Source organism: Panulirus ornatus, chromosome 68 (assembly GCF_036320965.1).
Source record: "Panulirus ornatus isolate Po-2019 chromosome 68, ASM3632096v1, whole genome shotgun sequence".
NCBI lineage: Eukaryota > Metazoa > Arthropoda > Malacostraca > Decapoda > Palinuridae > Panulirus > Panulirus ornatus.
Window position 1 is genome coordinate 17994930 of NC_092291.1, and position 22897 is coordinate 18017826.

Genomic DNA, 22897 nt, shown 5'->3' on the forward strand with positions numbered 1-22897 from the left:
TGCTGAACGTACCAACCTACTAACAAAATAAAGTAGAAGTGCATTGGCAAAGAATAATCAAGAAGAATGAGCCTAGTATGAATAATTTGAATTTACTTGGGGAATAGTTACACATACAAACAAATATTTGATGTATGAGAGAAATACGTATGGCTTTTTTTTTACAAATCGATTTTCAATCTCATATTGGAATTACAGCGGGCTATGATGTCATTTGCATCCCACCAATCACATAGTATTATCAAGGCGTAAACAACAATGGCTACCGTCAGCTGACGTAGAGTGGGTTTGGTTGACAAGGTTGATCAAAATTAAGAATTATAAATGGAAAATCACAAAAGAGTTAGTGTTCCTTATAGCAATGTCTTCTGAAAGTGATACAGAGGAATTTTTCGATGCCTTTGACATCACACCACATCGGCAATCAGTCAGGTACTTGTTGATTTGGATTCCAAATGATTATCTTTAAAATATGCATGTAATGAATTGGGGATTTTGGAAATTACATTCGTTCAGTTTTTTTCCTGTTTTATTTGTAAGAATGATGAAGTTATAAAAATTTATATGATGTACTTTATGCTATACACGTCCATGAAATCGTCATTCAGGTATTTTCTACATATTTATTTATTTCCATTGGACTTCGTCTGGATTACGTTGAGGTAGGCTAGGTCATATTGGGTTAGAATAGGGTTTCGCAAGATTGATTGATGTGACTGTTTTAATGCTATGTTTTCCTGAGACATCAAGATGTTAATGGGTATCAGCTTTCCCTGACCCTGGTGAACATAGTGCAATCAAGATGATTGACTTTTCTGTTCATTAGAATTAATATCTGTTTTAATGTCTATGCTTGCAAATACTTTATGCTATAGGAAAAGTTGACAAGTGTATCCTTAATTTGGAAGAGGGTGTACAAAGTATTACTTGACAAAAGTAGGTTTTGACTTATAAGTGACAGCTAGTTGTCAAAATAACCTCTGCTTGGTACAACCCCCAGCTTTGCTTCTATAGGTCTTTCCCCCATGATTCAAAAGCATGTCAATGTATTCTATCTGATACTGACTTTTTGGGTGTGGATCATGTAGGGCCTCTAGGAAATCAGTGAAACTCAGCAGTTATATACCTTCTAGTATATCTGTCCAAAATTCCCAAATTAGCTGAGATGTGCAGCAGCAATAAACTAATGTCAGTTGGTCTGATGTTAAGTTTTGCATGGAATGGCTGTTGTTAGAGAATTTAAGCAGTGGCATAAAGGGTTGCTTGATCAGTTGGGTGTATATTGGCAATCATAGGAAGTTGATGTGATACTTAATTGTGTGTATGACTGGTATATTTTGACTAGAATATTGAGTCTTTAGATATAGCTTCAGTGCTAGGGAGGTTGAGTGAGGTTTTCATTGGGTCTGTTGAATTTTTCGAGTGATTTGCCAACATTGATATTTATGAACCCCACATTTTCCTTGATAAACATAACCCTCATTATCAGCTCCAACATCAAATTATAATGCTCCAAATCACACTATGCACATTGTATTGTATGTAATTAGCAACACATCAGCATTGCAGAACAAAGCCGCTCGTTATCAAAAACTGTATTTGAGGTGTAGGTAGATGGAGAGCAATGCATGGAGAGAGATGATGCCTGGAGAATTGATGAGATAAATGGCTTTTGACTCTACTCTGGCAAGTAAAGAGTTGGAAGAAGAGCCATCCAAAATATGTGAACAGTATTCTGTACTTTGGAGGGAATAAGACCTATATGAATATGACATAGCTGCTCACATGAAAAATAATTATAACCCCTATACAACAACCCAAGCTTTTAGGAATCATGTTTTGTTTATTATTTGGGGTTTCCTGAATAAATTGGAGAATATGGTTAGACTCATCATGTTTATGTTAGTTCAGGAATGAATTGCAGGGATTTGAAATTGAACAGAGGGAAACTAGTTGTATTTAGAAAGAGATACTGGTAGATGTGTTTTAGCAACATTTCATGTAACTGGGTAAGTGTTTTTCCATTTTAAGATGTTGCATAGGTCTGAATTAAACAAGATGTATTTATTGCTACATCATAAGGAGAACAGGTGTTAAGACTGTGGAGGAAAGCAGAAGTGAGTTGAAGCATTTAGTGTAGAATCATTAGAATAAGGGTGAACAGAGTTAGATGTTGAAAAGAAAAAGGATTAGGCTGTAGGACAGAACCTTCATGGGCACTACTGGTGATAGAATATGGGGAAGTCAGTGCGTCAATAACTACTTGATTGGACTGGGTGGAGAGGAAGCTAATCATTAGGGAATAGAAAGAAATACTGATATAGATTAATGAGGGGGGAGAGTTATAGAGGTTTGTAAGGTATTAGGTGGATACTATGTTGGTAAGTTTCCATATGTTTGGAAAATGGAACTGTTGTATGGATATGTACATATGATCATAAAGACATTGCATACTGTATTTACTTATTACCATTTGTGTTATTTTAGGCTGTTATGAACTTAGTAAGATTACTTATCATTTATAAGGTAAACTTGTTTCTGTCTTTGCACTGGTAGTGCATGTTGGCACCAGTTTCTGATTTTGTTTGCTACAGTTATTCTTCCAAGATTGAATAAGAAATTATGAAATGTAAACGCTCTCAAAATTATGATAACTTTTGCTTTTTATAAGGATAAGAAAGATACCATTTTATCTGCTGATGCTGGTACTGCAGTATCAATAGTATTATAACTTTATTCATCACAGGTCAGAGGAGGGAGCTGCTGCAGATGTAAGTTCAAAAGAACACCAATGGATTCCTTTAGAACATTCATCTGCACTGGGGAACTTGACTATTGTAAGTTTGAGTTTTTAACTTTATCACTTGGCTAAGTAGATTAAAGGATGTGTCTGATCTAAATCATGATTGCTTTTTTTATATTAGAGTGACTATGGCCATATACTGTATTATTAGATTTACTTATGCTAAATTAGCAACTGATATTGCACACCAAGTGATTAGTGATATAATAGTGAAGATTCTGCTATGATATTCTTTAGGCATTTTTGTTGTGGAAATGTGACTTTAAAGGGATTGGTAAAGATTTTTAAGATGAAAGAAACGTGAATTAAACTGCTTAGTTGAAGATATGTGTGGGATGAAAATAAAGCAGAAGAGAATTAACTACAACCCTGGGACCCCATTTATGGGGCTCCTGAAGTTTCAAGTATTTACTCTAGTGAGGAGCAGGGAAATGATGCAACTGAAACTGTTTTTTATCCAGTGATGATGACACAGCCTCACCAAAGGTTACTTTTCACTTATGATACAGTTGGAGTCCAATAACACCACAAAAGAGATTTACTGTATGCTGATTTATAGATTGAAGTGAAATAAGAACTCGACAAGTACTGTATGAGAATGATAATTCTCCATATTGTTGGAAAAATGAAATTTGGGAATGTGTTACCAGAACACTTGACCATAATTGAGTGGTGACAAGATTTTGTTTTGTAGGTCAGTGTGTTGGGGACATGAGAAAATTGTAGAATTAGCAATGTGAACATTGATAGGAATGATAATGCTAGTAGCATGGGAATGGTAATGGTAGCATATACAGGGTTACTGTATATGTTATGAGTTTCATGCACTGTTTTCTTACAGTTTGAAATACAAAAATAAATAAATTTATTATTTTAGGGTCAAGATTTACTCCAGTCAATGGAAAAGAACTTAAACCAGCAGAGTCAGCCTTCAACTATTATGCAACCACCTTCCCAACCTTTCCTCCACCCACTGAAAGCTTTTCAGGTTAGTTATAGGTGCTGTACTATAGTGATAAAAGAATTGTTTCCTGTTGTCTGTAAAAACATCCCTTGTAAGCCAGTGATTAGTATTAATGATGTATCGAGTATCTAGAGGAATATCCAGAAAGTTAGAAGTAAAAGATAAAAACTTTCATATGGGCCTGACAAAGATTATTATTAGCTTTTTAGAATTTTGCTTATCTAGTAGAATGGATTGGTGAGTTAGTGATAAGAAATGTATTTGTGGTACAGTATTGTTTTGTGTAGTGGTATTCTTTCCATTACATAATTTTTACAAAGAGCTGGTTGAGATTTGATGTAATGCCTGGGACCAGGCAATGAATGTATTTTGACATTTTACAAATTTTAGAAAGATGGGCCTTCATATGATAATTTGAATATATTGTAACTTTAACTGTGCCTAGTTATGTGTAGAAAATACAGACAGAAACTGATGAGTAATAATGTATCCATATGAAATTAAAGATATGCATGCAGAGGAAGACAAATGAAAAAGATAAACCCTTTATCAACTTTTGTTTTGCCATGTTGGATTGTTGATGTGAGTGTTTGGGTACCATCGAGTTGAATGCATCATTGTGCAGCAAGATAGGAGCAAGAGGAGTGAGTAATGTATTTTAAGACAGGAGTGCATGCAATTTTTAAAACAAAAGCAAAGAAATCTTTTCATGTGATACATGTTGCAGTTGTTTGTTTACCAATAAAGAATGTGTGTCACATTTAAGGTGTTCACACAACAGAAAGAATGAGTGACTGACATAAAGATAGGAAACAAGTTTATGTAAGAATTACCTTAAGAATTATGCTTGGGTAACACACTTTGCACTAGACTTCCCTTGTTCACCACCTGTACCTCTAAGGGAAGTAGGTATACCAGCATACAATTTATGTCACAGTTAGGATATCCAGACAATAGGAAAAATAGGCAGCTTACATAGAGAGAGTAAATAGACTTATGTAAGAATTAATATAAAGCTTATGTTTCACTGACACTCTCTTTGTTTTAGACTTCCCTTATACTCCGGTTGTACCATCTCCTGAAGTACATATACCATCTAATGATGCATACAGCAGTTAGGATATCTATACATAGAAAAAGTTAGTAGATATAGATGTAAAATGTGATGCAAGTTGATATTTGGGGACAAAATGTATGAGGAATTTGAACTATGACATGGTATGTCTTTGGAGATTCTGCATAGAAATTGTCGGAGAATATTTTAATCTTGCATTTCATTAGTATGTACTTATAGAATTTTTCACAATTGGATAAAGCCCTATGATTATCGTAGAGAATATTTGCTTTATGGGGATTAAAGTGTGATTTTACCCTCAAATTAAGGTGTATCCATGAGGATTCATCCAACCCTCAACCTCTTATGTGGGTCACTGACATAGAGGGAATTTTTCCCAATGCTAACTCTAGGCAATACTGGCAAGACACCTCTGCATACCAAAAAAGTATGCTTTTGAATGCCTTAAGGGCAGAAAGAGGTGATCCATAGACATATGGTTGTAGCGAGACTATGCAATGCTTGGCAAGCTGTTGCATCACATCATTGTTGTGTGGCCTTTAACACCTCTGGGGTGGGTTGTTTTGATTACTGTCTTTTCCTACACCTTGAAGCTTTGGAGCTCTATCCTCTCATATTTGTCTCAATAACCATGACCTGGCACTTTTTAAGAGATTTTTCACTTCCTCCAAAATTTGTAAATACTTTTCCTTGTCTTCTCTTTTTTTCGTTCGTTAACGTTCTTTATATTTCTATTTAGGCCTAACGTTGATGTGGACTTTTGTTCATGACTGAAGCAAAAAAATACATATATTGCCATGTGAAGAGCCTGTATGATGGTGGTTGCAAATGCAAAGGGATTTAGGGGCCTATCTGTGGATGAGATTAGTAGAATTGATCTCTGGTATTTAACAGACACCTTTGTTCATCAGAATATATGCTTACCCCTGGTTGAACTTCCATAAGAAGAGGATGGTCTAAAGTATGGACCCATTTTTTATTAACAGTATATACTTTCTTTAGTTTTTTGTAGGGTTTTCTCAAAGTCCTTCCTCGTTCATATGGGCATGTTTTCTGATGCTCATGGTGCTCTGTCCTTAGATGAGAAATGTAGGCATTGATGGGGGAAAACCCATTTTTCTACTCTAGGTAGAGCCACTTGAGCATCTTTTATTTTCCCTTCCCATTCTTTCTCTTGTATTTTGAAAAATGAGGCACAAATGCCAACAGTCAGAGGATGAATGACGGTGATTGGCCACTTTATACTACCTCACCTCCATGTTGTGAGGTTATGGAATTCAGTGGGTTGCTATACAGGTGTTGAGCCTCTGTGAACAAGGATCTGTAAGCCTCATGGGATGAATGGGGTGCATCTTTAAGGATATACCTTTTTTGAGGGTGAAGATAGTGTTCTAATCTCCACTTGAGCAAGTGCTCACTCAGATGATCAGAGGACCCTTCCTGTGTTTGACAAATGGTGTTCTTTCAAAACCTACTTTTATTATCCTAAAATTTTCAGTGTTCAAAAGATCTGGTTTCTACTGAACAACCAAAAGTTGAAGGCTCTACTGCTGGCTTAGAAAAAGAAGAACGACTCAGCTTAGGTGGTGTCAGTGCTGGGAAACGTGATGTTGAGGAATCCAGCAGTGCTTGCAGCGGATCTCTTTTAGGAAACTTAGTAAGTAATTATACTTTTTTTGGTGTGTATTTGATTACCACTTGTGTGTTACAAAGAGATAATTTTACACTCATGTTGCCCCATCTCTTAACCTTGTATATATGTATCATGTCTTTGATCCTATGTATGTATGCACACACCCTTGCCTTAGCCAGACACTGTACCCATTTTTAACAACCAGCCCCGAGAGTAAGAGGAACATCTGTGTTGGGTGTAGGCTAAATGCCACACCTAGGATTCAAACTCATTTGGGTCCGACCCTGGGCTGACTCACGTGGACTCATGGTCAGTAATGCTGACAACTACATCAAGTGTGTAATTACCTGTTTGTAATGTATGGGGAGAAAGATTTCTTTACACCTGTAGGGTCCCCAGCTTTTGAATATTCTTTTCTATCTTACAACCTCTTAGATTTATGTATGGTTTGTAATATCATGCCCTTTGTCATTCAGTTCCATTCATCCACCACTTTTATACCATAAAGGTACTTCTTTACATCTTTTTTTTAGCAAGTTTCTTGCTTAATTTCATGTTATGGCCTCTGATTGCTTTGGAGTGTGTGTGTCCTTGTGTGTTCTTTGGTTTGTTTCAACTCCCAGAACTCAGCCCTCACACATTTTTACATGAATGAGCTTCATCTTTTTACAGGGTGCCTGATGGAATATCCCTATTTCTGAGATATTTTTGGTCAATCTGAAAGTGTTTAGTTGTGAGAGCAGAATCTTATTTCAAAGGTGTAGATGGCTGCAAGGTACAGAATAGAAGATTCTGAAATTTATTCTAGTTTTAAGTTTTGTAGATGTGAAACTAAGTTGCAGTTTATGTGGCAGAAAAGGTATTAACCTAAATGTTATGCGGCATGTGTTTCACTATTATTATTAAGAATGTGTTTAGCTGTAGGAAGAAATAGACAGGTACCAACCAGGGGGGTACTACCACTTAGGTGTCATGAGCAACAGTGACTGGTTCTGTGAGCCAGCACTCTGTTAGTTGTCTTTTTCTACATCCTGGCCCAGGTTGTTGTCTGCCCTCTTTTCCTTATATGCATATAGGTTGTTGGAATTCTGTCCACAGACACAAGCTTTCTCTTAATCATTCACTTGAAACCTGACAACACTAATTTGCATAATGTCTTGAAAATGGCATGCAGGTGTTAATGTTGGTAATATGGGAAAGTAATATGGGTTGTTGGTGATATGGGTTTTTGTCTTTCCTTTTCTTCCTGATATTCACATGGGTTTCTGGAACTCATTTCATAAACACAGACTTTGTCTTCATCGTTCACTTGAAACTTGACAACACTTAATTTGCATAATATATAGAAAATGGCATGTAAGTGTCAGTGTTGGTAATATGAGTAAGCTTGTAAAGAAAAGAAGAATTTTGGATGTGATATATAGGTAGTGGGTAATATGCAGCATTTCTTTTGTTTCTCTGAGCTGTTCACTCAGACAATAGGAAGAGTGTACATGGTATGTTGATCTACAGTGAGCCAGTCAACACCCTGGGCTTCCAGATTTAGGCTTTCTACATGCAGTTGTCTTTACCACAGTATGGTAAATTCATTCTTCATAGTTTCTCCTACTCAGTATGTTTAAGACACCCATACTAGTTGGGAAAAGGTTTGCAGGTGATACTGATGATGTGACGAAGAGCATTAGTTTGGATATGAAAATACAAGTGGTACATTGTACTGAGGCTGGTGAGTGTCAGGTTAATGCTGGCTGGAGCTTGTGTTTAGCATTGTTGATGATTAGAACAATCTTGAAGACTAAAGGAAAGATCTTAGCTTTTTTGGATTTCTCCTCCTCATTAGTCTTAGTAAATGATACTTGTTCAAGGAGTTCTTTAATGGAAAAGATAAAGAACCAGATGGGCATGTGGATACAGTACATGATGCAGTGACACATGCTCTTACTGAGCTAGCTGTTCATCATGGGAAATACAAGAAGCATTTTCACCAACCTGCAAGAACAAAAAGAGGTAGGATTGATGCTGTTGACTTTCCCAGCTAGTTGTGGGTGGCTTGAAAATTCTAATTGCCAAAGTACTTCCACAGCCTACATACTTCTGGTGAGGCAGTGAGTGCTGACGAGCAAGCAGCATATGAGTTTTCCACCACTATTATACAATTTGTTCCTATATCTCCAACAAAGAATCATTTGTTTTTCTCTGTTCAGTTTCAAAACACCTCAGTTTAGCCTTTTATTAATATAAACGTGCTGGACATAACTGTATCTTCCTCCCAGTCTTGGTAACCCCATATAATCACATCACAAAGTTGCTTCTCAAAAACTGGGTGTTGTGTATAGGTGTCATAATTACTTTTCTTGTGAGCAGCTGTTTCACATCGACAAGAATTTTATTTGCCTGAATGTGGAATACTGTTCACACTTTTTTTTTAGGGGGGATTCACTCTATTGAATAGAGTGGAATCAAAAGTCTTCTATCTCATCAGTTCTCCTGTCTCTTCACCCTTCTCTTTCCCCATGCTGTAATATTGCTGTTCTCTTTTTATTCTTTGGGTAGTATTTTGGCCACTGTTCTCCTGAACTGTTTGCATGTGTCCCCATCCTCAAGGTTTGGAACTGTGGTAAGCATTGAGCTACTCTTCTCACTCCTGTGTGGAGTCCAGCCACTTGAGAATTGGCTGTTGTGATACCTCCTTCTTTCTAGGAACAGCTGATCTGTGGAATTCTCTTCCTTCTTTTGTCTTTTCCTTGGTTGGGGCATGTTTTAGTGGTTATAACTGAAATTCTCATAACTTTCAGTAGATCACATGCATCTTGCTTTTTAAACTTAAGAGGATGAAAAATATCTTTTGTGGCTTTTGCATGAAAATACATGTGGATATGGAGATTGTGGAAAATGATATAGTGAGAGAGATTAATGAGCTTATAGAAAATTCAGCTCTTGAACAAGATGGAATCCAAGCCATCTTTCACAAGAAGACAAAAACAGTAGTATGAAAAATAGTGATGTTGTTGATGAGGCAACGTCTGGATGAAAGCAAAAAAGAATTGCTGACTCAATGCACAAAGGAGTATCCAAGCTATTACCAAAGCATTATTGATTGATTAACTTGACTTCACATGTAATAAATCTTTGAAAGAGTGATAAAAGGACACTTATTAGAAAATCTGATCATGAGAACTCCATAAATGAGGGTCATCTTGGGTTTGTACCAGAAAAATAGTATGCAGACCCAGTTAACAAATTAGTTTGATACAAGTAAAGAGAATTGATATCGTGTGTAGCAGCATCATAGGCCAGTAAAGTTTTTTCTTGCTAGTTCTGTGTGTTTTTTCTTGAAGCAGTAATTCATTTTTCTAATGTCGGGTGTATGCTCTATAGACTGTTTGCAGTTGACACAGTTTCTTCCCTGAACGTAGTAGACTCTCATAAGAATTTGTATTTTCATAAGGGTGATGATGATGATGATGATGAAGCAGCTCCACGAGTTAGATCAGGAGGAAGACGACGCACGAGACATCAGGAAGTACGGAGACAGATCCAAAAAGAAGATGATGACCCACCATTTCCTCCTTCACCTGTTGGAAGTCAGTCCTCCTCGGTAGATGCAATCTATCCCTCAGGAAGGACTTCTCACCCTTTTAGAGTTGTTGAGCATGATGCTGCAAGTGTTTATAGCTCAGTTTCACTAGGAAAGGTTAGTTGTTATTTTTTTTTAATCTTGTATGTCAAGGGCCATTAATAGCTTGGATTAAGTGAATGTAAGATGAAAATATTACATAGAAACCATTGCACTTAGCAACTTTAAATTGCTTCCTTTAGAATAGTACATTACAACAAAGGAGCAGTGTAATGGTATCTCCAGATTGTGTATCGGTACAAAATCAAAAGAGGAATATCACTGATACCTCAAAATTGGCATTATTGACGACAACTTTAATAATGACTGATAAAAAATTTAGGAATGTGTCTCTCTGTCTCTGTTTCTGTATTGACTTATTCCACCTGGGAACTCTCCAGGCTGTTATGTCAAAACCACGTCTTCCAGGCTTGCTTAATGCTCCAAAAAACTTCCTAGTCCCTCTCCCCAATTTACTTTCTCATTTCCTCTCTCAAGATATAGGCTTCCCCTATTCTTTTTTTGTCTTTCTCGTATATATTTCTTTATCATCCTATCATCATGCATCCTCTCCACATGACCAGACCCACTGGGTAACACACACCCACATCTTTCTTCCATCTGTGTTATCCCACACCTCTTCTTTGTGTTGTGTTCTTTACCCCCAAGAGGTTCGGCCATCCAGCGATCACAGTAAATCATATACCTTCCAGGTTGTGCAAAAGTGTAATCCACTGAACAGTCACTATCTTTTTCTGATCTCGTTATGTTATGAAAACATCATAACTCTGGAACATCTTCCTGAAAGCATGTGGTTTGTTAAAGGCTGAGGTAGAATGTAATTAATGCACAGTATGTTGTTTGATGTAGCCTGCTAGAGAGGAAAGTTATTTGAAAAAGTGAGTTTTTATTATGAGAATAATACATGTGTGTGAGTAGGTGGAGAGGAGGTACAATGGTTCCAGGTGAAAGTGGGTCTGCAGCAGGGGTGTGTAATGTCACCATGGCAGTGCAGTTTGTTTATGGATAGGGTGATTTTGTAAGTGAATATGAATGTTTTGGGGAGAGGGGTAGGTCTACAGTTTGGTAGGGGTGGGGATGCTTTAGAGATGAATTAAATATTGTTTGCTGGAGGCAGAGTCAAGATAGAAACTGCAGTAACTGGCTTCTGAATCTGGGAGATTGAAAGTTTCAAGTGAATGTGAATAAAAGCAAGGGCATCTGGTTTAGCTTTGGCAAGAGACGGGGTAGTTGGGGTGTGGATGTGAATGGAGAGAACGTAGAGGAAGCGAAGTGTTTTAGATACCTGAGAGTGGACATTGAGGAGGGTAAAGGGGTAAAGGCCCTGGAATCATTGAGGAATGTGTGAAAAGAGAAGTCACTATCTTTGTGGGTGAACAGGGGCGTGTTTGAAGGTATAGTAGTCTTGGCAGTGTTGTATGGATTGATGATAGATCATGATGTATGGAAGAGGAAATATGTGTTGGAAATTAAATGTTTGAGGACATTATATGGTGTGAAGAAGGTTGATAGAGTAAAGAGTAAGAAATGTTATGGTAAGGCAGTGTTGTATGGATTGATGATAGATCATAATGTATGGAAGAGGAAATATGTGTTGGAAATTAAATGTTTGAGGACATTATGTGGTGTGAGGAAGGTTGATAGAGTAAGAAATGTTATGGTAAGAGAGTATGGCTGAGAGAGCTGAAGAAGGTACACTGAAATGTTTTGGTTATATGGAAAGAATGAGTAAGGAGAGGTTGGCAGAGAGCACATGTGTCAAAAGCGAAGGGCTTAAGGAGGAGAGGAAAACTGAAAATTAGAGTTGGAAGAAGTGAGTGGTAAAGGTTTTGAGTAATCAAGGCCTAAGCATGCAGTAGGATGTAAAGTGTGCACGGATAGAGTGAATTAGACCGAGGTGATGTGCATTCAGTTCACTGAAGAGAACAAGAACAAATATCTATTAATGTGGAATGGCTAGTATAACATAAAGCAGGTAATATGACTGGGTATAAGGAGAAAAGTTATAGTACCAGAGACCCGATGCATGGAATGTTAAGGGCTAAAGGTATTTAAGTTACGAATGCCAGATGAACAGCTATTGATTGTGTGTTGTGATGTTTCTTGTTTAAAAAGAGTTTGAATGGTAAGGTTTTGAGTAATCAAGGCCTAAGCATGCAGTAGGATGTAAAGTGTGCACGGATAGAGTGAATTAGACCGAGGTGATGTGCATTCAGTTCACTGAAGAGAACAAGAACAAATATCTATTAATGTGGAATGGCTAGTATAACATAAAGCAGGTAATATGACTGGGTATAAGGAGAAAAGTTATAGTACCAGAGACCCGATGCATGGAATGTTAAGGGCTAAAGGTATTTAAGTTACGAATGCCAGATGAACAGCTATTGATTGTGTGTTGTGATGTTTCTTGTTTAAAAAGAGTTTGAATGGTAAGGTTTTGAGTAATCAAGGCCTAAGCATGCAGTAGGATGTAAAGTGTGCACGGATAGAGTGAATTAGACCGAGGTGATGTGCATTCAGTTCACTGAAGAGAACAAGAACAAATATCTATTAATGTGGAATGGCTAGTATAACATAAAGCAGGTAATATGACTGGGTATAAGGAGAAAAATTATAGTACCGGTAGACCCGATGCATGGAATGTTAAGGGCTAAAGGTATTTAAGTTACGAATGCCAGATGAACAGCTATTGATTGTGTGTTGTGATGTTTCTTGTTTAAAAAGAGTTTGAATGGAGAATAGGATTACATTTAATGAGCTAACATATTGTTTATGGTGAATGATCCTGAAGTTTTTGCCATAGTGTGGAAGATGTCCATCATAAAACACTGAACAGAAATTTAAGGTATGTGTTAGTGTTTGAAAATTGTATAATTTTGTTCCATTGTAAAGTGGAATATAGTAAAAGATATTTTTTGTATACTTAATCAACTGTCCAGCCTTAGTAAAGTATCATCTGGATTAAATGAACAGTGACCCTAGTTTCGTGTATTCAGTCTTTAGTCATCAACTATGATGTACAAAGGAAGAGCCTGCCATACATAGCCAAGTCCCACAGACTACTCCATACTTTATCTTGACTGCTTCTTATACCATGGTTCAGCCCACTGACGTCACAGTTCCCCCTACATAACACATTGATTCAGTTCATTGTATACTGTACATGCATCTTGCTCTCCTGATTGTTCAGGTATAGATACCCCTAAAACATCTTTCACTCCATCTTACCATCTCTTTTTTGCTCTTTACCTTCCTCATGCTCCCACCACTACTGACACATAGATCCACTCAGTTATTAGTCATACCTACTTTGGCCATCATGTCCATGCCTAAAGCATTTCATCACACAGGTGACTAGTATTAGATAATGGGAAGATCAGGAAGACTAGGGGACCAAATGAAATAGAAAGAAAATGGTACAGGGAAATGAAACAAAATCATAGTTAAATATCTTTTTTCATACCTGTTCACCATTTCCTGCTATATCTAGATAGCATTAGGAACAGACAACTGGACCATTTAGGAAAAATCACTGCTTAGTCCCTTCCCATATTCCTTTTGTCAGAAAGTAATAAAATGGGACAGGAGGATTTCCAGCTCTTGCTTGTATCCTTCTTGGTCACATTTACAACATGAGAAATACATTGGTAGTATTCTTTGTTCCTTGTCCCCAGGGATAATACTAAAGATATTACATTATTTCTTTCTAATCTGTTATCTTTAAATGTTTTCCCTGGGAATAGAGCATAAGATGGTACTATTCATGTATATCTCAATCCATGGATAATTGTTGAATATACCTAGATTGAATTGTTTTCACAGGAATACATACTAAGGTGTGAGCAAATGGCATGAGGGGAGTGGGTGAGGAATGGGATGCATTTAGGGAAGCAGTGATAGCATGTGCAAGAAATGCATATGGCAACAGTATGGTGGGAGGTGGGCAGGTTAGAAAGGGTAGTGAGGGGTGGGATGAAGTAAAGTTGTTAGTGATTGAGAAAAGAGAGGCATTTGGATGATACTTGCAAGGAAGGAATGGAAATGACTGGAAGATGTATAAGAGAAATCAGCAGGAGGTCAAGAGGAAGGTGAAGGGGTTGAAAAAGAGGGCATATGAGGGTTGGGGCAAGAGAGTATCATTAAATTTTCAGGAAAATGAAAAGATGTTTTGGAAGGAGGTAAATAATGTGCATAAGACAAGAGAGCAAGTGGGAACATCGGTGAAGGGGGCAAGTGGGGAGGTAATAAAAGGTAGCGTTGAAGTGAGAAGGAGATGGAGTGAGTATTTTGAAAGTTTGTTGAATGTGTTTGATGATAGATCGGTAGATATAGGGTGATTTGGTTGGGGTGGTGTGTGAAGTGAGAGGGTCAGGGAGAATGGTTTGGTAAAGAGAGAAAGCTTTGTGGAAGATAAAATCTGGCAAGGCTGTGGGTTTGGATGGTATTACAGTGGAATTTATTACAAAAGGGGATGGGATGACTGTGTTATTGATTGGTTGGAGAGGATATTCATTGTATAGATGGATCTTAGTGAAGTGCCAGATGATTGGTGGAGTGCATGCATTGTACCATTGTACAAAGAAATAGGGGATAAAGGTGAGTGTTCAAACTATAGAGGCATATGTTTGTTGAGTATTCCTCGAAAATTATGTGGGAGGGTATTGATTGAGAGTGTAAAGGTATGTACAGAGCATCAGATTGGAGAAGAGCAGTGGTAGAGGTTGTGTGGATCAGGTGTTTGCTTTGAAGAATGTATGTGAGAAATACTTAGAAAAACAGATGGATTTGTATGTAGGATTTATGGATCTGGAGAAGGCATTTGATAGGGTTGATAGAGATGCTTTGTGGAAGGTTTTTATGAGTATATGGTGTGGGAGGTAAGTTGCTAGAAGCAGTGAAAAGATTTACCAAGGATGTAAGGTATGTGTATGAGTAGAAAGCTAGGAGAGTGGTTAGTTCCCAGTGAATGTCAGTTTGCAGCAGGGGTGTGTGATGTCCCCATGGTTGTTTAATTTGTTTATGGATGGAGTGGTTAGGGAGGTAAATGCAAGAGTTTTGGAGAGAGGGGCGAGTATGCAGTTTGTTTTGGATGAGAGGGACTGGGAAGTGAGTCAGTTGTTGTTTGACAATGATACAGCTCTGGTGGCTGATTCGGGTGAGAAACTGCAGAAGGGTGGATGAGTTTGGTAAAGTGTGTGAAAGAAGAAAGTTGAGAGTAAATGTGAATAAGAGCAAGTTTATTAAGTTCAGTAGGGTTGAGGTACAAGTTGATTGGGAGGTAAGTTTGGATGGAGAAAAACTGGAGGAAGTGAAGTGTTTTAGATATCTGGGAGTAGACTTAGTAGCAGATGGAACCATGGAAGTGAGTCACAGGATGGGGGAGGGGGCAAAGGTTCTGGGAGCATTGAAGAATGTGTGGAAGGTGAGAACGTTATCCCGGAAAGCAAAAATGGATACGTTTGAAGGAATAGTGGTTCCAACAATGTTATTTGGTTGCAAGGCATGGGCTGTAGGTATGGTTGTACAGAGGAGGGTGGATGTGTTGGAAATGAAATATTTGAGGACAATATGTGGTGTGAGGTAGTTTGATCGAGTAAGTAATGAAAGGGTAAGAGAGATGTGTGGTAATAAAAAGAGTGTGTTTGAGGGAGTAGAAGTGGGCGTGTTGAAATGTTTTGGTCACATGGAAAGAATGAGTGAGGAAAGATTGACAAAGAGGATATATGTGTCAGAGGTAGAGGGAAGAAGGAGAAGCAGGAGACCATATTGGAGGTGGAAGGATGGAGTGAAAAAGATTTTGAGTGACCAGGGCCTGAGCATACTGGAGGTTGAAAGGTGTGCAAGGAATAGAGTGTATTGGAATGATGTGGTATACAGTGGTTGATGTGCTGTCATGGAATTGAACCAGTGCATGTGAAGCATCTGCATCAGTGAGGGAGCGCCAAGAAACAGATGAAGAACAGCCCTTCCACTCATATACACATGTATACATAAACCCCCATACATACACATATACATACATATGCATATAAACATATGCACATATACATACATATTTATACACATACACAGAGATATACATATATGCACTTGTACATATTCATACATGCTTGTCTTTATCCATTACTGGCGATGCCCTGCCCCACAGGAAACAGCATTTCTACCCCCTGCTTCAGCGAGGTAGAGCCAGGGAAACTGTGTGGTAGTGAAGTGTGAGTATGAATCACAACCAGTTATTCTGGATTTACTGAGGAAAGGTGTTGTAGGTGTAATTGAGCATACCGAGTGTGGAATAAAGAATTTTGTTTGTAAAGAAATAGTTGAAATTCATTAAAAGAAAGTTATGGAGAAAGATTGAATATAAAGAAGTAATAGAAATGAATGAAAGCATTTGGGAAGATAAAAAACTAGTAGAATGACAATTTTACTTATTAGGAATGTTTTTGAAAAGAAATTGTGAGTTAGTGAAGTGTCACTGCAGTCTGCATGTTGTTGATTTGTGGTTTTAGGAGAATGAGTAGGATGAAGACTGAAGAGATTTCTTATTTATAAAGAATAAGTTGATTGCACCTCATCTGAAATGAAACTATCCTAGGCTCCCCTTGAGAGACAAGTTGAAAAAAATTCTCTGTACAGGTCTGGTTAAAAGTGTGAATAAAGCCTTAGGATGATTTTTTTTTATCTTCATAGCCAAAACTTTAATTATTATGAATGGGAAATTAAAGAAAGTTTAATCTGCAAACATTTTGAATGTAATTTGAAAGTTGATGATGGAGATAAACATGCTTTTGACTGTTGGGTAGACCACACAGTACCCACCAAGCTGCTGCATCACATGACTACTGTGTGGCCATAGGAAACACAAGGATGAATAGTTTTGATAACTGTTTCTTTCCTTACGCCTTGAAGCTCAAGAACTCTTTACCCATTCATGTCTTTCCCATTAACTATGCCCTGGCACTTTTAAAAGACATGTTTTTTCCTTCCTCCAAAAGTTATAGATACTTCTCCTCATCTCTTCCTTTTCCCTTTCAATAACCTCTTTATATTTTGATTAAGGCTCTGCCTTAATTTGGACTTTTGTCCCTGACAGGTGCCTCCAACATAAAAACGTAAGATAAAAAAAAGTGAAAAAGAGAAAAGGAAAGACAATGAGCCATAAATGAACATTTCAGATTTGACTTAAAGTTAGGTTATATGGATGATTTTGAAACTTGTTTTTACATGTTCTTTTCTTTTACATCCAGGTAGGCAAGATTTTAGCTGGAATGGAAGCAATGACCATTCGGGAAGGTCAATTAAGTCAAGATGTGGGGTCTCCTCCTGAAAATATAGAATCATCACATGCAGATCCTTCCAAAGATATGATATCAGGAAACATAGTACATACAGGTTGGTGTCTTACAGGAATTTCATGAAGTTTATTATCTACTTTCGTTATTTGTTTTTTGGTGGGGTACTGCCAGGAACAAACAAAGGAACCTCACGCTATTAACCCTCTTGAATGTTCAGGCTCTGATAAACCAAAGCTTCCTTTTCTCCATCATTTTAGCTCCTTCTTGGTCTTCCCCTTGGTCCTTAGTGAAGTAATGTATGAATATCATTTTGTAATGTCTCTGACTCAGGTAGGATATACATACAATAAGTGATATTAACTTGAATTATGAATGAAATGTACCCCTGAAATGACATGATACACAGAAAAATTAAATAGTACAATGGAAAATTCTATTATCTAATATAAACTTTATTAGTATGACAGAAACATGGATTAATATGAGAATTCAGAATGAAACTGAATTGAACAATATGAACTGATGAGTGGATAGAGTTCAGAATAAACAAGGTGGAGAACAATGTGTGTGCATTGTAAATCTGAAATCAAGTAGTTAATGAAGGTGAGTCTTCAGAAAAATGAACTTTTTGTGGTGGGCATATCAGCCTTAAGTTCAATATAGTAAATATGATAATGTTCAGATCTTCCAAAACTAAGCTAAAAGAATTTAATTGGGGAGAAAGATTACTGCCCATATATCTCCTACAAGTCATAGATGGCAACCAAGAGGGACAAACAAAGGCTGGAAATCTCCTCCTGAAGTATCTCCCAAAAGATAGAATAGAGGAAAGCTCCAGATGAGGATCTTTTTCCCTCAAAGGCGGTCATCTGTTCTGAATGCTATCTCTCTCACATTGGATATTGCAGACAAGCATGAAAGAAAAGAAAAAGAGTGGAAGAGTGATTGCAGAAAACCTTATACATTAAGTATGACCTCAAGATTCTGGCATGCCTGGGACCAAACCTTTGCCTGAGTAATGGTGTTGCTTAACTCAGCTGGAGTCAGCAGACTAATCACAAAGAATCACGTATTAGATCTATGCCCCTCAGATTGGCATGTCCCTTCAAAGAATAGACTGAGGGAATCATGTAGTAGCACTGTTAAGATAGTGGCAGAGCTGTGCTCTTGTTTGGGCAGAAATGTAATGCAGGCCTGCCTTGGTCTACCCTTAAAAGTTAACTGCTGGTCCTAGGCAGCTTTCAAACTTTGCAGCTTGGCATGAGTTTGCTCCCATTGGTCAAGGCCCAAGATGACAGTTGGCCTACTTATGAATGGCATTGAAATTTCTCTGTTAGCTGCAGTATGTTACTGATATAACAGACACGTGAATGGGCAGTATTATATGTTCATTTGGGCTATACTTTCATGGATGATACTAGATTATTAATAAAATAAGATAGTAGCATTCATGCTTCTATACACGCATAGTAATTACAGTAATTAACATTGCTTGAAAATAATTTTGGTTTTGTAATATCCCTGGTGTGTGAGTTGCAAAGTAGTTTGTGATGATAGCCCTCGTTACTAGTGATATTTACATGGCAGATAATCTTGCATCTGCAATATTTTTTGCACCTTCTCACAGAGTATTGCCATATCCTGCATGATTTTTCCTTCCCTCTGTACCCATCATTTTTGGGGGATATGTCCTTGTCAGCATCACATTACCTTTGCTTTGCTATATGTGTATGTAAATTCAGCATAGATTTCAACAGTGCAGTTATGTGATGACTTCCTCACCCTTTGTCACACCATTATGAACCCTGTTTTTCCTTTAAATTTCACGCTGTTGCATAAACTGTCCATTACCCTTACTACAAGTCTGTGTGCCTCATGCTATCTTTAATAATCCTCCAAATTTTTTAACAGGTGAGATTGCAGGAATGACCATGTCCCCAGAGCCTGATCTGGTGGCCAGCACAAAGAGCAGCTCAGGTAGTGACAAGTCCAATAGCCTCCCCCGGACAGCACAAGAATCTTCACCACCTGATTTACCATCCATAGAAATCTCCTCACAGCCACAGATATCTGTTTCTGAAGCCTTTCCTGGCCAACACCTGCCTCATACTGAACCCCCTAAAGAAGAACAGCCTCCTGAACCTCCTCCAATGGTATCCATAGCAGTGCCAGTTTCATCTGCTGCTAATGCCCACCTTTCTGATAAAATTTGTCAGTCTAATGTTGGGATTGGCACTTCAAGTATAGGCCATGTTCAGACCGTAACTTCTCGAACAGCCACCTTCACTGCCCATGCTCCGCCCCTTGTAACTCAGACACCGCCCCAGATCTCACCAGGTCCACCCACAACTAGTTCAGTTTTCTCCAGTGCATGTATTGTTCCTGTAGCTCCACCTAGAAGACGACGAAGGAATAGACTAAATACTGATGATGTAAGTAATGTATATTTGCATCGCAAGAATAAGAAAATTAGAGCATTACTTACATTGACTTCAAAATTTCATCCAAAGTTTGCTTCTTTCATTTAATTCTTGTTTGTTATTTAATGCATTAGCAAGGTAGCATCAGGAACAGACAAAGAAAAGGCCTCATTCACTCACATCCAGTCTTTAATTGTCATGTGTAATACACCTATCCATGGGGATACGTTAGAGAGAATTCTACCCACATATTCCCTGTGTCTTAGAAGGTGATTAAAAGGGTAGGAGATGGGGGCTAGAAACCCTCCCTTTCTTGCAATTGAGTATTTAAAAGATGGAACAGAAGGGGGAGCCAAGTAAGGAGAGTTCATCCTCTGTCAAGGCTCAGGCTAGTGTGTCTGAATGTGTGTGGATGTAACCAAGATGAGAAGTAAGGAGAGATAGGTATGTTTGGAAATTCTATCTCTGAGTGAAACAAAGCTCAAGGACAGTGGTTGATAAAGGTTTGGGAATTTCTAAGGGGTAAAGTCAGGAGTTAGCAAGAGGGCAAGAGCTGAAGCAGGGGTTGTGAGAATGGGTGGAAAAGTGTAAGAAAGTAAGCTCCAGACTGGTGTGGGTTAAGATTAAAGTTGCTAATGAGAATGGGTGATTATTAGTGCTTATGCACCTGTCCATGAGAAGAATGATGAAAAGAGGCAAGTGTTTTGGGAGCAGCTGATTTTTTGTGTCAGCATATTTGATACAAGAGCCTGGGTATTAGTGACTGGTGATTTAAGTTCCAAAGCGAGTAATGTGACAGTTGAAGATATGATTGACAAGCATGGAACATCTGATACTGTGAATGTGAATTGTGAAAAACTTGTGGAATTATATGATGAAAAGGACTGGTGATTGGGAATACCTGGTTTAAAAAGAGGAGCATACATAAAGTATTTGTGAGTGAGTAGGCAAAGTGGTCATTAGGCATTATTGGATTACATACTTATTGATAGGCATGCAAAAGAGAGACTCTTGGATGTGAATATGCTTAAAGGGGCAGTTGATGGGATGTCTAACTGCTGTCTGGTGGAGGCGAAGATTTGTAGAGGTTTTTAGAAAAGAGGAAATGATATGAATGAGAAGAGAGTAATGGGAGTAAGTTAGCTTGGATAAGACAGCCATGTGAAGAAATATCAGAAGGGATTTAGTGTAGAATGGCAAAAGGTGAGAGTAAACAAAGATAGGGAGTGGATGAGGAATGGGAGGTAATAAGGGAAGCAGTGCTGTCATGTGCAAGAGAAGTGTGGCATGCAAAAGTTGGGAGATGGACCGGCAAGAAAGGGCAGTGAATAGTGGGATGGCAAGGTAAAGTTACTAGCAAAAATAAAATGAGAGATGTGTGGACAATACTCACAAGGAAAGAGTATGCATCAGGAAGTCAAGAGGACAGTGCAGGGCTATATTTTGGATGGAAGTTAATAGTGTGAGAACAAATGGGAACATTTTTGAAGGGGGCAAATGGAGAAGTGGTAACAGACAGTGATAAGGTGAAGAGGGGATGGAGTGAGTTCTCTGAAGGATTGTTAAATGTGTTTGATGATAGGGTGGCAGATGAAGGGTGTTTAGGTTGGGGAGGTATACACAGTGAAAGAGTCATGCCAGTGGTTTGGTAAAGAGAGAAGACATGGTGAAACCTTGCGTAAGATGAAATGTGACAGGGCAGCTGGAGTACATGGTACATAGCACATGACAGCTAGAAAATGGATGTGAGAGAATGAGGCCTTGTCTTTATCTGTTCCAGGCACTACCTCACTAATGTGGAAATGGTGAACAAGTATGAAAGACAAAATAAGTGCACATATATATTTTATTTATTCATTATGTTTGATCGCTGTCTCCCACATCAGCGAGGTAGCTCCAGGAAACAGACAAAGAATGGCCCATCCACACATAAATATATATATATATATATATTTTTTTTTTTTTTTTTTTTTTTTTTTTTATACTTTGTCGCTGTCTCCCGCGTTTGCGAGGTAGCGCAAGGAAACAGACGAAAGAAATGGCCCAACCCCCCCCCCCATACACATGTACATACACACGTCCACACACGCAAATATACATACCTACACAGCTTTCCATGGTTTACCCCAGACGCTTCACATGCCTTGATTCAATCCACTGACAGCACGTCAACCCCTGTATACCACATCGCTCCAATTCACTCTATTCCTTGCCCTCCTTTCACCCTCCTGCATGTTCAGGCCCCGATCACACAAAATCTTTTTCACTCCATCTTTCCACCTCCAATTTGGTCTCCCTCTTCTCCTCGTTCCCTCCACCTCCGACACATATATCCTCTTGGTCAATCTTTCCTCACTCATTCTCTCCATGTGCCCAAACCATTTCAAAACACCCTCTTCTGCTCTCTCAACCACGCTCTTTTTATTTCCACACATCTCTCTTACCCTTACGTTACTTACTCGATCAAACCACCTCACACCACACATTTTCCTCAAACATCTCATTTCCAGCACATCCATCCTCCTGCGCACATCTCTATCCATAGCCCACGCCTCGCAACCATACAACATTGTTGGTACCACTATTCCTTCAAACATACCCATTTTTGCTTTCCGAGATAATGTTCTCGACTTCCACACATTTTTCAAGGCTCCCAAAATTTTCGCCCCCTCCCCCACCCTATGATCCACTTCCGCTTCCATGGTTCCATCCGCTGACAGATCCACTCCCAGATATCTAAAACACTTCACTTCCTCCAGTTTTTCTCCATTCAAACTCACCTCCCAATTGACTTGACCCTCACCCCTACTGTACCTAATAACCTTGCTCTTATTCACATTTACTCTTAACTTTCTTCTTCCACACACTTTACCAAACTCAGTCACCAGCTTCTGCAGTTTCTCACATGAATCAGCCACCAGCGCTGTATCATCAGCGAACAACAACTGACTCACTTCCCAAGCTCTCTCATCCCCAACAGACTTCATACTTGCCCCTCTTTCCAGGACTCTTGCATTTACCTCCCTAACAACCCCATCCATAAACAAATTAAACAACCATGGAGACATCA

The 22897-nt window shown here is 38.4% G+C and overlaps 1 protein-coding gene across 5 annotated transcripts in view; it reads left to right on the forward strand.

The window, feature by feature from the left end:
* Positions 1-239: 239 nt before the first annotated feature.
* The window catches only part of LOC139747405 (WD repeat-containing protein 44), an 88594-nt gene continuing 65936 nt past the window's right edge, over positions 240-22897 (forward strand). For 4 of the 5 annotated variants that reach the window (XM_071659731.1, XM_071659733.1, XM_071659732.1 and 1 more), the window contains exons 1-7: positions 240-432; positions 2747-2837; positions 3681-3791; positions 6341-6499; positions 9924-10169; positions 17360-17504; positions 19319-19839. In XM_071659731.1, the coding sequence (XP_071515832.1) occupies positions 362-432; positions 2747-2837; positions 3681-3791; positions 6341-6499; positions 9924-10169; positions 17360-17504; positions 19319-19839 (1344 nt within the window). In that variant the 5' untranslated portion in view covers positions 240-361. The remainder of the gene's footprint in view (positions 433-2746; positions 2838-3680; positions 3792-6340; positions 6500-9923; positions 10170-17359; positions 17505-19318; positions 19840-22897) is intronic. The other variant, XM_071659735.1, reaches the window with a different exon arrangement.